This window comes from Prionailurus bengalensis, chromosome E2 (assembly GCF_016509475.1).
Source record: "Prionailurus bengalensis isolate Pbe53 chromosome E2, Fcat_Pben_1.1_paternal_pri, whole genome shotgun sequence".
In the NCBI taxonomy this organism is placed as follows: Eukaryota; Metazoa; Chordata; class Mammalia; order Carnivora; family Felidae; genus Prionailurus; species Prionailurus bengalensis.
Genome location: NC_057352.1, coordinates 10,129,881 through 10,146,594, shown reverse-complemented (window position 1 = coordinate 10,146,594; position 16,714 = coordinate 10,129,881). Strand labels below are relative to the sequence as shown.

The 16,714-nt window shown below is 47.4% G+C and overlaps 1 protein-coding gene across 1 annotated transcript in view; it reads right to left on the bottom strand.

The window, feature by feature from the left end:
- The window catches only part of ZNF541 (zinc finger protein 541), a 42,058-nt gene that overhangs the window by 740 nt on the left and 24,604 nt on the right, over positions 1-16,714 (bottom strand). The window contains exons 9-15 of the mRNA XM_043598554.1: positions 10,350-10,413; positions 9,573-9,715; positions 9,134-9,237; positions 7,210-7,285; positions 6,610-6,698; positions 442-582; positions 79-260 (exon numbers count right to left, since the gene is read on the bottom strand). Coding sequence (XP_043454489.1) covers positions 79-260; positions 442-582; positions 6,610-6,698; positions 7,210-7,285; positions 9,134-9,237; positions 9,573-9,715; positions 10,350-10,413 — 799 coding nt within the window. The remainder of the gene's footprint in view (positions 1-78; positions 261-441; positions 583-6,609; positions 6,699-7,209; positions 7,286-9,133; positions 9,238-9,572; positions 9,716-10,349; positions 10,414-16,714) is intronic.

Here is a 16,714-nt window from a genome sequence, read left to right as displayed (position 1 = left end):
GGTCAGGGCAGGCGGCAGGGGGGTCACCCGAGGGCAGGGGGTGCGGGCACAGGGCACATCCGGGGGAAGGGCTGGTACCTCTCACACTCCCTGCAGGGGAAAACGCCCCGGCCCTCCGCGCTCCCCGGCGGCTCGGGGGTCCGCTTGGGGCCGGCGTTTGGGCTAGAGTTGAGAATGGACTCCCTCCTGTAACTCTTGGTCTTTATCTTGAACTCGGGAGTGGGGCGGTGGCTGGGTCTCTCCCGAGGGCTGCAAGTGACCTGTGAGAACAGAGACACCGCCGCTGTAAGGGTGCCGGCCCCCCACCCTTCTAAGGGAGGCGCTTTCCTGCGCAGGGAAACCCTTCCCTCCGGGCGCCCTTCCCTGTTCCTTGAGCTGGATGGGCCGGGGCCTCCCGATCAGGGCTGACCTCCAGCCCCCACCTTCCCCCAGACCTTCTACCTTTGCTTCTGTCCTGTCTGCCTCCTCTGGCTCTCTCTTGACCCTCTTCTCCAGGCCTGGGGCTCGGCCACAGTCAAACTTGATCATTTTTTTCCAGATGTAATAGTACTCAACACACTGGGCTACAGTCTTTGTCTGAATCTAGCGAAAGAAAGCAGGAGCCGGCTACGGGAGACGCCTCACAAGCGAGCGAGGGGCGTCCCGTGTGGCCGCGAAGCCCCAAGTCCCCTCCCCCCGGGGCCAGTCACTGTCTGAAAGCCCTCCTGAGATGCCTGTGCTTCAGCCTGGGGCCCCCTTCCCTGCAAGGGGCGGAGAATCACAAAGCCCTCGCGGCTGAGGGGGGGTTCGGAGCGAAGCCCCCATAGCCAACACCGGCTAAGCGCTGCGCCCTGAGTGGCAAATCCAGCCCGGGGATGCTTCCCTGCGGGAAGGCGCCCTAGAAGGCGTGCCACGAGCATGCTCACTGTGGCATCACGCCCGGTAGCCGCCTGACTCCCCACTGGGACTAATGCGAGCAGAAGGCCCTCAGGGGGTGCCTCCCGGCCTTTGTGACCCGTCGCAGGGCCCCCGAGGGACAGGGGAGAGTGGCCCATGGGAGGAGGAAGAGGTTCCGAGGGCACGGTTTGATCCTGGGCAATCAGACCCCACTTTGCTCCTCCCTCCACTGAGAAGCGATGCCGTGAACGGCACCTTCTGCGAAAACAAAACACAAGGGAAAAGTTTAACGGCTCTGGAAAGAAAATGGCTCCGGTAAATCAAATTGGCCATTTAATATCTGGAGCTCACTTCAGAAGATATCTCCTCCTCCGTGTGAATTTTTCTCAGCTTTGTGTGTCTTCACAAGCTGAGAGTCAAAATAGCACATCCCTGCCCGTCTAGGAACTGTCACTAAGTTAAAAACCAAAACCCAAACCAAAACACGTTGAACTTCTGCTTCCAAACAAGACAGAGCAACAGGGGCTAGAGCTCTCTCCCATCCAGAACAGTGAAAAGGCAACAGGTAGAGTATATGAAAGGACGGTCGGTAAGACAGCAGGCGCCAATCAAAGAAGTCTTGCTGAGAGAAAGAAACTAAACTACCACCTTGGGAGAGTTTCCAGGCCACAGCTGGGGGAGGGGGGCGACCCAGGCAGAGCCCGGCAGACTCCCTGAGTTGAAAGGGAGCCGAGTGCCTGGGACCGAGGTGGCAAGAGTCCACAGGACAAAGTACAGCAGAGGAGACGGCGGCACGGAGGGAAACGCCAGAGATCCGGACAGCGTTGCCCTCGAGGATTCAGCGAAGTGCGTGTGAAGAGACCACACGAAGCTCGGTAAAGACTCATCCAAAATGGTCAGAGGGAAAGGTGCCCGTGGCTCTCATGGGGACGGGAATGGTGTGTGTCCCCACCAGCTGGGGTGGAAGACCTCATAATTCCCAGGGCACTGGTAGAGTAAGAGGAGGGTTTTGCCTCAGAACTGAGGAATAATTAATTAGCCTTAGATGAAAGCTGTTCTGGTTCCAGGTTAAAAAACCTAAAGGCAATACTCCAAAGGAACAAGCTGTGGGGCGCCTGGGTGGCTCGGTTGGTTAAACTCGTGATTTGGCTCGGGTCATCATCCCAGGGTCATGGGATTGAGCCCCGCGTTGGGCTCCAACAGTCCGGGGGGGGGGCCTGCTTGAGATCCTCACTCTCCCTCTCTCTGCCCCTCCCCAACTCGCACACATATGCTCGCTCGCTCTCTTTCTGTCTCAAAATAAATAAAACTTCAAAAAAAAGGGAAAAAGTTGTTTTCAAGTAACTGTGCCAGAACAAAGTTCAAGGATATTTATAAGAATGCAAAAATATCCAGCACCCAATAAGCCAAAATTCACAACGCCTGGAATCTAATGAAAAATTACCAGGCAAGCAAAGAGCCAGGAAAATATAAAATGTGGAGAAAAGTCAATCTGTCAAAATCAACCCAGAACACACACAGATGTTAGAATTGGCACCAAAGCGGGGCGCCTGGGTGGCTCAGTCAGTTAAGCGGCCGACTTCGGTTCAGGTCATGGTCTCGCGGTCCGTGAGTTCGAGCCCCGCGTCGGGCTCTGTGCTGACAGCTCAGAGCCTGGAGCCTGTTTCAGATTCTGTGTTTCCCTCTTTCTCTGACCCTCCCCCATTCATGCTCTGTCTGTGTCTCAAAAATAAATAAACGTTAAAAAAAAAAGAATTGGCACCAAAGGACATTAATATTATGATATCTGCATAATATATGATCAAAAAGTTAGATAGAGACATGGAAGATATAAAAGAGACCCAAAGGGGGCGCCTGGGTGTCTCAGTCGGTTAAGTGTCCGACTTCAGCTCAAGTCATGATCTTGTGGTCCATGAGTTGGAGCCCCCCATCGGACTCTCTGCTGGCAGCCCCGAGCCTGGACCCTGCTTCGGATTCTATCCTCTCTCTGCCCCCACCCCGCCCCCCGCTCGCACTGTCTCTCTCTCTCTCAAAAATAAATAAGCATTCAAAAAAAATAATAAAAATTAAAAAAGAGACCCAAAGAGAACTTTTAAGGACAGAAAAAAATCTAAGATGAACACTACACCACATGGGATTAATGACAGATTTGGGGCCGCAGGAGGAAAGATGAGTGAACTTGAAGATGCAGCGACAGAAACCATCCAAAATGAACCACACAGAGGGAAAACAGTCAGATAGATGAAAAAGAGAGTCAGTGAGCTGTGGGGCAAGTGCAGGAAGCCACACACACACACACACACACACACACAATCAGTGGGGTCCTTGAAGGAAAAGGGAGGGACACGGGACATAATTGAAGAAGGAAGGCTGAATATCCCCCAATTGAATAAAAACTCCAAACCCACAGATCTAAGAAGCTCAACAAACCCCAATCACAAGGGGGGAGGGGGGGGGGAGAAAACGATGCCAACGCACACGGTAATAAAACTGCTCAAAATCAGGAGTAGAGAGAAATTCATACAAACAGCCAGCCACAAAACAAACAGAAGACATGTTTTATACATAGGAGCAAAGACAAGGAAACCAGGAGATTTCGTGCTGGAAACAGTAAAAGCAAGAAGAAAATAGAGCAACATCTTTAAATTACTTCAAGACTTCAAAAAAAAAACCTGTCAAACTAGAATGCCACACTTAGCAAAGATAGCTTTCGGAAATGAAGGCAAAGTAGAGACTTTTCAAAAAAAGTTTATTTATTTATTTATTTGGAGAGAGAGAGAGAGAGAGAAAGAGAGAGCGAGCACAAGTGGGGAAGGGGCAGAGAAAGAGAGACAGAGAGGGAGAGAGAGAATCCCAAGCAGGCTCCGTACCACCAGTGCACAGCCTGAGGTGGGGCTCGATCTCATGAACCGTGAGACCATGACCTGAGCCAAAGTCCAATGATTAACCCACTGAGCCACCCAGGTGCCCCCTGAATAAAGACTTTTTTAGATACACAAAAGCTGGAAAAATCCATTACTAGCAAACCTACATCACAAGAAATGTGAAAGGATTTACATTGATGTAGTTCTTTCTGGAAAATGATACCTGATGGAAACATGGGTCTACACAGAGGGATGCAGAGCCGTGAAACGAGGAACTACGTGGGTAAAAATATAAGACTTTGTATTATTGAAATCTCTCTAAAAATAACTGGCTGTTCGAACGAAAATAATAACAAGGCATTCGGAGGTTTATAACATATGGAAAATAAGATGCATAACGATAATAATATAAGGGCCAGGAGGAGAGACAGAGGTGCACTAATTCTGCACGCAAAGTGTTATCCAATTACTTGAAGGTTCGACTGTGGTGAGTTAAAGATGCGTAGTTAAAAACCCATGGGGCGCCTGGGTGGCTCAGTCGGTTAAGCGTCCGACTTCAGCTCAGGTCACGATCTCGCGGTCCGTGAGTTCGAGCCCCGCGTTGGGCTCTGGGCTGACGGCTCAGAGCCTGGGGCCTGTTTCCGATTCTGTGTCTCCCTCTCTCTCGGCCCCTCCCCCGTTCATGCTCTGTCTCTCTCTGTCCCAAAAATAAATAAACGTTAAACAACAACAACAACAAAAAAACCCTAAAGCCACTACCAATGTAATAATGAGTTACAGCCAATAAGCCAACAAAGGAGATAAAACAGAATCCCAAAATTTACTACTCCAATAATCTAAAACAAGGCAGGAAAAAGCAGAAAGGGGACACAAAGATCAGGTGAGACATTCAGGAAACAAACAGCAAGATGATGGACTTGAAGCTAACTGTCTCGACAATCACGTTCAATGTGAATGGTCTAAACACCCTAACTAAAATACCAAATGTTAAAAAAAAAAAAAAAGCATACAATGGAATATTACTCAACCATAAAGAAGAATGAAATCTTGCCATTCGCAACATGGGTGGAGCTAGAGAGTATAATGCTAAGTGAAATAAGTCGGAGAAAGACAAACACCACATGATTTCACTCACATATGGAATTTAAAAACAGTTGAAAAACAAACAAAAAAAGAGCAAAAGAGACAAGTAAAAAAACAGATTCTTTTTTTAAATGTGTATTTATTTATTTTGGGGGGGGGAGGGGCAGAGAGAAAAGAGAGAGAGAATCCCGAGCAGGCTCTGCACTGTCAGTGCAGAGCCCAAGACGGGGCTCGAACTCAAACTGTGAGATCATGACCCGAGCTGAAACCAGGAGGTAGACGCCTAACCGAATGAGCCAACCAGGTGCCCCCAGGAAACAGATTCTTAACTACAGAGGACAAACCGGTGGTTACCAGGGGGGAAATGGGGGGGGGGGGAGGGATGAAACAGGTGAAAGGGATTAAGAGTATACTTATCTTTTTTTATTTTAATTTTTAAATTTGTTTTAGTGTTTATTTTTGAGAGAGAGAGAGAGAGAGAGAGAGCGAGCAGGGGAGGCGCAGAGAGAGAAGGATACGCAGAATCCGAAACAGGCTCCAGGCTCTGAGCCGTCCGCACAGAGCCCCACGCGGGGCTCGAACCCACGAACCGCAAGATCGTGACCTGAGCCGGAGTCGGATGTCAGATCCAATATGCCACCCAGGCGACCCAAGAGTACACTTATCTTGATGAGCACTGAGCAAAGTACAGAATTGCTGAATCATTATATTGGACACCTGAAACTAATGTAACACTTCGTTAATTAGACTTGAATTAAAACAAATTAAAAAAAAGCAACATCCAACGCACGCTACTTATAAGGACACACCGTAAGTGTGAAAACACAAATATGTTAAAAGTAAGAGTTTGCAAAAAGATATACCACGCAAACACCCATCGCCTTCTGAGAAAGCTGGAATGGTTGGCTATACTGGTCTCAGAAAAACAGATTTCGGAGCAAAAAAATAATAGCAGGGATAAAGGAAATCATTTCATGGTGATAAAAAGGTCCATTTAATGAAGGAAACATAAGAATCCTCAGTGTTTATGCAGCTAAATCAGAGCTTCAAAATACATGAAGCAAAACCTGATAGAACTACAGGGAAAAACAGATCCATAGTTATAGGCAAGTATCTTACTATCCCATTCTCAATAACTGCTAGAGCGCGTAGACGATAAAGGTATGGAAAACCCAAACCATACGATCAACCGTCTTGAACCGGTATTTATTTGTTTATGTTTGTTAATGCTTATTTTTGAGAGCAAGAGACAGAACGTGAGCGGGGGAGGGGCAGAGACAGAAGGAGACACAGAATGTGAAGCAGGTTCCAGGCTCTGAGCGGTCAGCACAGAGCCCGACCCGGGACTCGAACCCACGGCCCGTGAGGTCATGGCCTGAGCTGAAGTCAGACACGCTTAACCGACTGAGCCACCCAGGCGTCCCTGTGTGCTTTTTTTTTTTTTAGTTATTTTATTATTATTTTTTTTTTGAGAGAGAGAACAAGACGATAGTCAGCAGGGGAGGGCCAGAGGAAGGTGGAGACAGAATCTGAAGCAGGCTCCACATTGTCAGCACAGAGCCCAACACGGGGCTCGAAGTCACAAACCATGAGATCATCACCTGAGCCCAAGTCGGGATGCTTAACCGACCGAGCCACCCAGACGCCCCACGGGCGTGGCTTTTTAAATTAGAAACTGTTTATGATACAAGCACAGTGTCACCCCGGAGGGGCCCTTCGGCTCTAGCCCACCTCAGCTACGCGAGGCGGGGCCTTGTCTACACCGGCGCGCCCACATTCACCTTACCGTCTTGTGGATCAAGTAAAAGTCCTTCTTGTGGGTGCAGAATGCCTTCTTGAAAAGCCTCTTCTCCACGGGGGTCCAGATGTCCGAACCTATTCGAGAAATAGCCAAGACGGGAAGGACACGGCTGAAGGGCAGAACCCCCTCCTTTTTACAGCCGCCATTACCAAGCACAATTATGCGTCGAGCCTTCTGCTAAGCCCCTTCCTTGCTTAATCTCATACAACTCTCACAAAAGCCTTAGCAGGTAGGGACCATTACGATCTCCTCCTTACAGATGCAGCAACTGAGGCTTCCGTTGGTTGGGAGACTCGCCGAGGCCAGGGCCCCGGCCTGCCAGACTCCAGGGCTGGCGTGCTCACCGCTGCGCCCCAGCCTGCCTCCACCTCCCCCTGGTGGCTGAGCAGAGCGTGCGAGGGAACCCTGGGAAAGGGGGAGGGTGGGGTGCAACCAGCAGAAAACCCGCCCACGGAGTCACTCCCCGAGAGGACAGGCCCTTCTGGAAAGGCAGGTGAAGGCCGCAAGAGAACTTGCTGTTGGGAACTGACTGTTCAGAAGGTCCCGGCCAGGCAAAAACCACGCCCGCCGCCTTGTTCCAGTCACCTGTATAGCGGTAGTCGGCCAGTGGGTGAGTCTGCAGCTTCTGGGGTCCTCTGAGTAAGAGGGTCTCCAGGGCAACCTGAAACAAGAGGAGTGTGGCAGGCGATTTTTTCTTTCATGCATTCGAAAAACACTTAGGGGCCACCTGGGTGGCTCAGCCGGTTAGGCGTCCAACTTCGGCTGCGGTCGTCATCTCGCGGTTCAGGAGTTCGAGCCCCGCGTCGGGCTCCGTGCTGGCAGCTCGGAGCCTGGAGCCTGCTTCCGATCCTGTGTCTCCTTCTCTCTCTGCCCCTCCCCTTGCTCATGCTCTGTCTGTCTCTCTCTCAAAAATAAACAAACGGTAAAAAATTTAAAAAAGCAAACACTTCGTGCCCTCCCTCAGACCTTCTCCGGCCCTACTGCTCGGAGCGTGCGTGCTCCACAGACTGGCCGCCACCCGTGAACCATTTGCGGATGCGGGGACTGCGTCGCTAAGCATACTGGTGAGTGCGGCTGACAGATTTCTTGTGGCCACATCTTGCTGATGTGGGAAACGGTGTGGGGATTTATTCTGGCGTGAGTGCCTTCCTTCATCGAGGACCCGCATTTAGAATCGCACTGCCCTCGACCACTACCCCCCTTCATGTTCTTCATAGCGCTAACCACCAACAATTTTTTAAAAACTTATTTCCTATTTTAGGGGCGCCTGGGTGGCTCAGTCGGTTGAGTGTCCGACTTGCGCTCAGGTCCTAAATCTCAGTTCGTGAGTTCAAGCCCCGCATCGGGCTCTCTGCTGTCAGCACGGAGCCTGCTTCGGATCCCCTGTCTCCCTCTCTCTCTGCCCCTTCCCTGCTCACACTCTCTCATAGGTAAATAAAACATTAAAAAAAATTAAAAATATGTTTCCTGTTTCGACTCTTCTAAAATGTAAGCCTGCAAACAGAGGGATTTTGTCCTGCTCACCAGAGTAACCCCCATCAGGTCCAGCCACGTAATCTGGGGAACCCAGTGCAAAATAAAAACACCGACCCCTGTTCAAAAATTACCTTAATTTTCATTAAGAATTTCAAGATGGTGGCAGCAGCATGAAACCAAGACCGGCCCTGGACCCCGTGCCACGACATTACCAAGCGCTTGAGACAACTCTTATCAATATGTGTTGACTCTGCCGAGCACCTCCTACGTGCCAGCCGCTGCCTCTGAGCTTGAGAAAAAGCCATGACTGTGGCACCAGACTCTTGGGGACCTAGCTCGAGTGATGACACTTTTCCTCTCATTACTCAGAGTTGGTTTCTTTTCTAAATGTCAAGCATGTGAGGAGGGTCCTTGGAGTAGGCAGAGGCATTTCTGTTGCATCAGGGGTTTTCACATGTGGGTTTTTAATCGAGGAGATAGAGCTCGGTAAATAAACCCAATCAGGGGCGCTTGGGTAGCTCAGTCGGTTGAGCATCCGACTTCGGCTCAGGTTGTGATGTCGCGGTCTGTGGGTTCAAGCCCCGCATCGGGCTCTGTGCCGACAGCTTGGAGCCTGGAGCCTGCTTCGGATTCTGCATTTTCCTCTCTCTCTGCCCCTCCCCTGTTTGCACTCGGTCTCTCAAAAAATAAAATAAGAAATGTAAAAATAAATACATAAATAAACCCAATCAGTGCAGGACCCGAGACGGGTGCACTGGGCTGTGGCTCCCCAGTGCCCCTGAGCTGTCTCCAAGGGACACTGGCACTGTTGTTGCTCCCGAGAGACAACTGGTTCACTGAGCCCATATCTGCAGCTCACGAGCACCACACCGATCCCAAAGCCACGGTAGAAGAACGCTTGGCCTTCCTTCACTCTCCACGGGCCGCACACCCCGGAGCAGACAGCACGATGCGCACACCTGCAGCCTCCGGCCCCGGGAGAGCGGGGAGCTCCCCCAGACTCCCCCTCGCCCTGCCCCTGCCTCCACCTCACCTGAATGCTGCCCTGGGCTTCGTGCAGGCAGTGCAGGGCGAGCTCCAGATTGGTGCCCCCTCCCGGCATCACGCTGGAGCAGGCCACGTTGCAGAGCTCGGTCACTGTTTCCAGCCAGCGGTCCCAGCGAAGGGTGAGAGAGAAGAGACACGCGGAGTCAGCAAGTGCCAGGGCGGAGACTTCCCTGATGGCACCGAGAGGGGCTCCTTGAAAGCGGGATGAGGGAAGGGAGGCACGAGCACTCGCTCTGAACGGCCTGGCCCGAATCGTGGGAGAAGGGAGGTGGGTGCAGGAGACGACAGCTCAGGAGAAGCAAGAGTGCGCCAAGCATGATCCCGTGCTTCTTGGCCAAGGTGAGAACTGGGGGGAGAAATCCTCAGGCGGCGGGGGGTTGGGGGAGGCAGGGCCCTTGGGAATTCGGCCGCAGAGTCTCAGCCACCTCTGTCCTGCGTTTCCGGGTTGGTCATCACATCTCCCCACGGCTTCCAGACCAGAGAAGCTACGTGCTCATCCATTCCGGCCAGCGACCTCTCCTGGAGCTCTGGGATCTCAGCCTGAAACCGGCTTCCTATGTTGATGTGTCTGAAATGAGGCCACGCACACAGACGCGCGAGGCGTACACACGTGAGCAAGATGGGAAACGCAACAGAGACGCACGGCGCGCCCTGCTCTCGGGCCACAGCCCTGCCCTGGGGAAACCATCTGCCATCTGTCGCGTGTGTTGAGTGTCCCGACATCCCCGACAGACACGTGCGGGCATCCCAGAAACCTCTGCAGGGATACTTCCTTCCTTTCTCTGACTTGTCTTATTGCCATATCTCTGGCTTCCGGTGTCTCTTCGGGTCTAGGATAGGGGAGGGATATGCTGATACCTGGCACGCGTCTACATCCATGGCCATATTGATCTAGCCCTGTGCCACAGACACTCAAGGGTCTTGCGCTGGACCATCACCAATTCCACCCAGAACTCCAGGGTCCTGGACATTCTGTCCCCCTGACCCGGCTATGGTACATCTGGACAGAAGGAATATTGGGGGGAGCTTCCCACATCCACCCACAGAAACGCACCCCTTCTCTTTTAGGGAGACTCTGGAGCTAGACGGGATCCCCTATGATGCTTTTCCTTGGGAAAAACAGACACTGGCTCACAAGGAGGGTAAAAGTACCCCCACTTTGGAAGGACCCACCCTCCGGTGCCAGGTCTGTTCCAACTCACGGTTCAATGCTGATCTTGGCGTCATCCTTTACCATGCAGATGCCAAAAGAGCCATCCACTTGATCTAGAAAACACACAACAAAAAGCCTCAAGAAGGTGGACCACGAGTGGTCTGGGGGGGGGGGGGCGCAGGCTCTTTGAGATCGCGTGGTAAGGTGGCTCCTCACGAAATTAAAAATAGAACTACCACATGATCCGGCAATCCCACTTCTGGGTATTTATCCAAAAGAGCTGAGATCAGCATCTCAGAAGGAATATCTACACTCCCACGTTTACTCGACACTACTCACGATAGTGGAAATGACGTAATGGCCACCGACAGAGGAGCGGGCAAGGAAAATGTGGTATTTACATACAATGGAATACCGTTCAACCTGTTTTGGTTTGTTTTTAAGGAACTTTTCAGATGCGACAACACGGATGAGACTTGCGGACGTTATGCCAAGTGAAACAAGTCACAGAGAAGGAAATACTGCATGGCTCCGCTTCTAGAAGTACCTAAAATCGTCACTTGCACATAATCGGAACGGCATGGTAGTTGTCAGGGGCTGGGGGTGCTGGGGAAGTGGGTACTGAGAACTCAGTGAGCATTAGGTCTCAGTGAAGCCAGATGAATAAGCTCCAGGTCTCTCACGCTACTCTCCTGTTAACTGTTTTTATCACAATAAAACATAGTTTTTTTTTTAACTTTTTTTAACTTTTTTTTATTTATTTTTGAGACAGAGAGAGACAGAGCATGAATGGGGGAGGGGCCGAGAGAGAGGGAGACACAGAATCGGAAGCAGGCTCCAGGCTCTGAGCCATCAGCCCAGAGCCCGACGCGGGGCTCGAACTCACGGACCGCGAGATCGTGACCTGAGCTGAAGTCGGCCGCCTAACCGACTGAGCCACCCAGGCGCCCCAAACATAGTTTTTTTAAAGTACGCTTCACATCCAGCGTGGAGTCCAACGTGGGACCCAAACTCATGACCCCAAGTTCAAGCCCGGAGTTGAGATTAAGAGTCAGACACTTAACTGACTGAGCCACCCAGGTGCCCCCACGATCCAACACAATTTTAAAAAAGATCGCACGAAGGGGCATTGGACTTCCAAAAAGCAGAGTAAGGGACTCAGCAGAACAACAAATTCACTGATAAAAATTATTTTAAAGAACAGTAAGTGAAAGCCCCTGGAAGTTGTCCCAAAGGCATACAGCATTTTACAAAATACCCATTCAAGAAAGCGACTAAATATTGGTAAGAACAGCGAGAGTCTGTGGCATCTGCCCATCACTTACCCACCCACCCCCGCCAGCTCTGTGTAACAGGGGCTCTGCCCAGAGTGCCCTACTCCAGGCAGGTGCAGCCAAGGAGACAGGTTTCCTCTGCCCACAGTTCCCATGCTTAAATAACTAAAGGAAGGTATGATAAAGATTTCTAACAAAGACAGGATACCATGAAGAGACAGAATATATAAGAAAGGACCAAATGGAAATCCTGGGGTTAAAAAAGTACGATAGGGGTGCCTGGGTGGCTCAGTCGGTCGAGGGTCCGACTTGTGCTCAGGTCATGATCTCGCAGTTCATGAATTCGAGCCCCACATCCGGCTCGCGGCTGTTAGCCTGTCAGCACAGAGCCCACTTCAGATCCTCTGTCCCCCCTCTCCCTGCCCCTCCCCCACTCGCACTCTCTCAAAAAAATATTTAAAAGATAAAAAAATACAATAACCAAAATGAGGTCAACGGTAGATGTGCGCTGGCAGAAGAAATGATCGGCAAACTCCAAGATCAATGGAAATTATGTAATCTGGAGAACAGAGAGAAAAAAAAGAATGGAGGAAAATGGAGCGAGCCTCAGAGAAATGTGGGACATCGTTAAACGCAGCAAAATACTCGTAATGAGAGTACCAGAAAAAGAGGAGGAGGGGCAGAAAAACACGAATCATGGCTTTGATGCAACAGCTGAAAACTTCCCACATTTGGTAACAAGGAAAGAAAAAAGATCTAGAAATCCAAGAAACTACAAACCCTAAATAGAATAAACACAAAGAGATGTACATCCAGACACATCTTTGGCAACATGTTGAAAGCCAAAGATAAAGATCTTGAAAGGACAAAGAAGAAACCAACTTATTCCGTGCAAGAACACCCCAGTCAGATTAACGGCAGACTTCTCGTCAGAAACAATGGCAGTCAGAAGGCAGTGGGATAACATAGCCAAACTGCTGGAAGTAAAAAAAACTATCAACCAAGAATCACATCCAGCAAGCTCCTCTTCAAAAATACAGGTGAAAAAAAGTGACTCTCAGACAAATAAAAATTGCGAAGATTTGTCGCGAGGCCTGTCTTACGAGAAACGGTAAAGGTGGACTATCACTCAGTCATAAAAAGGAACAGAATACTGACATAAACTGCAACCGAGGCGAAGCCTGAAAACATCACGCTAAGGGAAAGGAGGTGGTCACGAAAGACCACATATTATAGGATTCCACATATGTGTAATGTCCAGATTATACTAGCAGTTACCTGGGCGGGGGGGGGGGGGTATACCTGGGGTTGGGGGGCAGGGACAGGAGTGGCTGCTGATGAGTGTGGGGCTTCTTTCGTGGGTGATGACAACGCCTGAAAGTTGATGGTTGTAATGGATGCAGTTCTGTGAACAGAACTAAAACCACCGCGGGGAAGGCAAATTGGTGCAGCCACTCTGGAAAACAGTACGGAGGTTCCTCAAAAAATTAAAAATAGATCTACCTTACGACCCAGCCATTGCACTACTAGGCATTTATCCACGGGACACAGGGGTGCTGTTTCGAAGGGACACACGCAGCCCCATGTTTATAGCAGCACTATCCACAATAGCCAAAGTCTGGAAAGAGCCCAAACGTCTGTCGACGGATGAACGGATAAAGAAGATGTGGTCTATATATACAGTGGAGTATTACTTGGCAATCAGAAAGAATGAAATCTTGCCATTTGCAACTACGTGGATGGAACTGGAGGGTATTATGCTATGTGAGATTAGTCAGTCAGAGAAAGACAAATATCATATGACCTCACTCACATGGGGACTTTAAGAGACAAAACAGATGAACATAAGGGAAGGGAAGCAAAGATAATATAAAAACAGGGAGGGGGACCAAACAGAAGAGACTCATAAATATGGAGAACAAACAGAGGGTTACTGGAGGGGTCGTGGGAGGGGGGATGGGCTAAATGGGGAAGGGGCGCTAAGGAATCTACTCCTGAAATCATTGTTGCCCTGTATGCTAACTAATTTGGATGTAAATTAAAAAAAATAAAATTAAATAAAAAAACCTCACTGCATTACATGCTTTACAGGGATAAACCGTATGTAAATTACATCTCCATAACGATAATAAACACCAAAGAAAGTTCTTTAGACTGAAAGCAAATGACACCAGATAGTAATGTCAATCACAACGAAAAAACAAAGGGTGCTGATAAAGGTAATAATATGGGTAATTATATAAGTATAATCACATATTTCTTCTCTTAATTGACTTAAAAAGCAATGACATAAAACGATATGTATTGTGGGCCTATAGTATAGAAAAATGCACTATATGTGACAATAATAGGACAAAGGAGTTGCATTGGAAAAAAGAAATAATACCCAGATGGTAACCTGAATCCACAGGAATAAATGAAGTTATTTGTAATGGTAAATAAGAAGGTTGATATAACAAACTCTATAAATAATGCCTGTTTTCCTCTATTATCTTTTTTCACGTAACAAAATTATATAAAGTGATAATGATGAAAATATATTTCTGGGTTTCTTTTTCCTAATGTTTATTTTGAGAGAGCATGTGAGCATGAGTGAGGGAGGGGCAGAGAAAGAGAGAGAGAGAGACAGAGAGAGAGAGAGAGAGAGAGAGAGAGAATCCCCAGCAGGCTCCATGCCACCAGTGCAGAACCCAACGTGGGGCTTGAACTCATGAACCATGAGATCATGACCTGAGATGAAACCAAGTCGGACACTTAACCGACTGAGCCACCCAGGCGCCCCTATTTTCTGGGTTTCTCATATATAGATAGATACATATAATACATACATGTGAAATATATGTGTGTGTGTGTATATATATATATATATATACACACATACATATACATATATATATGTGTATATGTATACACAAAACAATAATAGCAAAAGGGTTAAAAGGAACGGAACTAGACAGCAATGTTTCTATATTTATTAATATATTAATAAATTATTACACAACTAAACACACTCTGACAGATTAAGATGTATGTTTTAAATCCTAGAGCAACTCCTAAAAAATGACTAAGAAAAAGTGAAAAATTAATTAAAGGAATTGACAGGTTATACAAGAAAATATTCATTTAGTACAAAAGAAAGCAGATAAGGAACAGAAGGAGAAAATGACATGAGACAAATAGAAAATAAAAAGCAAAATGGCATAGGCAAATCCAACCGTATCAATATAACATTAAATGAGAACGCTTAAACAAACCAAACAAAAGGTAGTTTGTCAGACTGGATTAAAAAAAATACATCATCCAACCAATGCTGTCTGTAGGAGACATGCTTTATTTTCAAAGACACAAACAGGCTGAAAGTAAAAGAACAGGAAGGAATATACCAAGCAAACAACAACCATAAAAGAGATGGAATGGCTACACTAATGTCAGGCAAATTAGACTTTAAAAGAAAAAATATTACTAGAGATAATGATAACATTATCTCAACGATGGTAAATGATATAATAAAAGTTCAAGCCATCAGGAAAATACGGCAATTATATAAACATAAATGCACCTAAAAACAGAGTCCATAAATACAGAAAGCAACAATTGACAGAACTGAAGGATAAAATAGACAATTAAAAAATAATACTTGGAGATTTCAATGCTTTCAATAATGGATAGGACAACTGGGCACAAGATAACAGGAAGTAGAATACTTAGAGTAACTAGACATTGCAGACATCTACAATTCATTCCACCCGCCATCAAGAGAATATACTCTTCTTAAGTACGCATGGAACATTCTCCAGGGGAGAACACATTCTAGCCCATAAAAACGCTTCAAAAAACTTAAAAGCACTGAATACAAAATATGTTGTCTGATCACAACAGAATTAAATTCAAAATCAGTTTAAAACAGGCAATTCGGAAAATTCACAAATATGTGGAAATTAACCAATGCACGCCTTAATCAGTGTTATAAAAAAAAATTAATAAAAGAAAAACTAGAAAACACTTTTGAGATACATGAAAATCAGAATAAAACATACTAAAACTTATGAAATGTACCTACAACAGTGCTCTGAGAGAAGTTTATAGCTATAAATGTCTGTATTAAAAAAGAAGAAAAATCTCAAAACATTTATGGTCAATTGGTTTTCCACCGGGTGCCATGCTAATTCAACAGGAAAAGAATAGTCTTTTCAACAAATGGTGTTAGAACAACTGATACCCAAATGCAAAAGAATGAATTTGGACTTCCACCTTATACAATATATAAAAGCTAACTTAAAATGGGTCACAAACAAATTTAAGACTTAAAATAAGGGGTGCCTGGGTGGTTCAGTTGGTTGAGCATCCGACTTCCGCCTTGGCCATGATCTCACCATTCCCGAGTTCAAGCCCCATGTCAGGCTCTGAGCTGTCAGCTTCAGATTCTGTGTCTCCCTCTCTCTCTGTCCCTCCCCTGCCCATGCTCTGTCTCTCTCTTAAAAATAAAGAAACTCTAGGGGCGCCTGGGTGGCGCAGTCGGTTAAGCGTCCGACTTCAGCCAGGTCACGATCTCGCGGTCCGGGAGTTCGAGCCCCGCGTCGGGCTCTGGGCTGATGGCTCAGAGCCTGGAGCCTGTTTCCGATTCTGTGACTCCCTCTCTCTCTGCCCCTCCCCCGTTCATGCTCTGTCTCTCTCTGTCCCAAAAATAAATAAACGTTGAAAAAAAAAATTTAAAAAAAAAAAATAAATAAATAAAGAAACTCTAAAAAATTAAAAAAAAAAAAAGACTTAAAATAATAAAACTCACAAGAAAACACAGAAGTAAATCTTTGTGACCTTTGGTTAGGCAAAACCTTAGCTACAACATCAAAAGCACAAGGGACAAAGAACAAATTGGACTTCATCAAAATTTAAAACTTTAGTACTGCAAACAAGACCACAAATAAAAAGACGGCACACAATAGGAGAGAATTTGCAAACTGTATATCTGATAAAGGGGTTAATTCCAGAATACAGAAGAAACTTTTACGAGTCAGTAATAAAAAGATAACAACGCAATTCAAAAACTGGGCAAAGGATCTGAAAAGATTACAAATGGACAGTAAGCACATGGAAAGATGCTCAGTCTCGTTGGCCATCAGGGAAATGAAGATCAAAACCA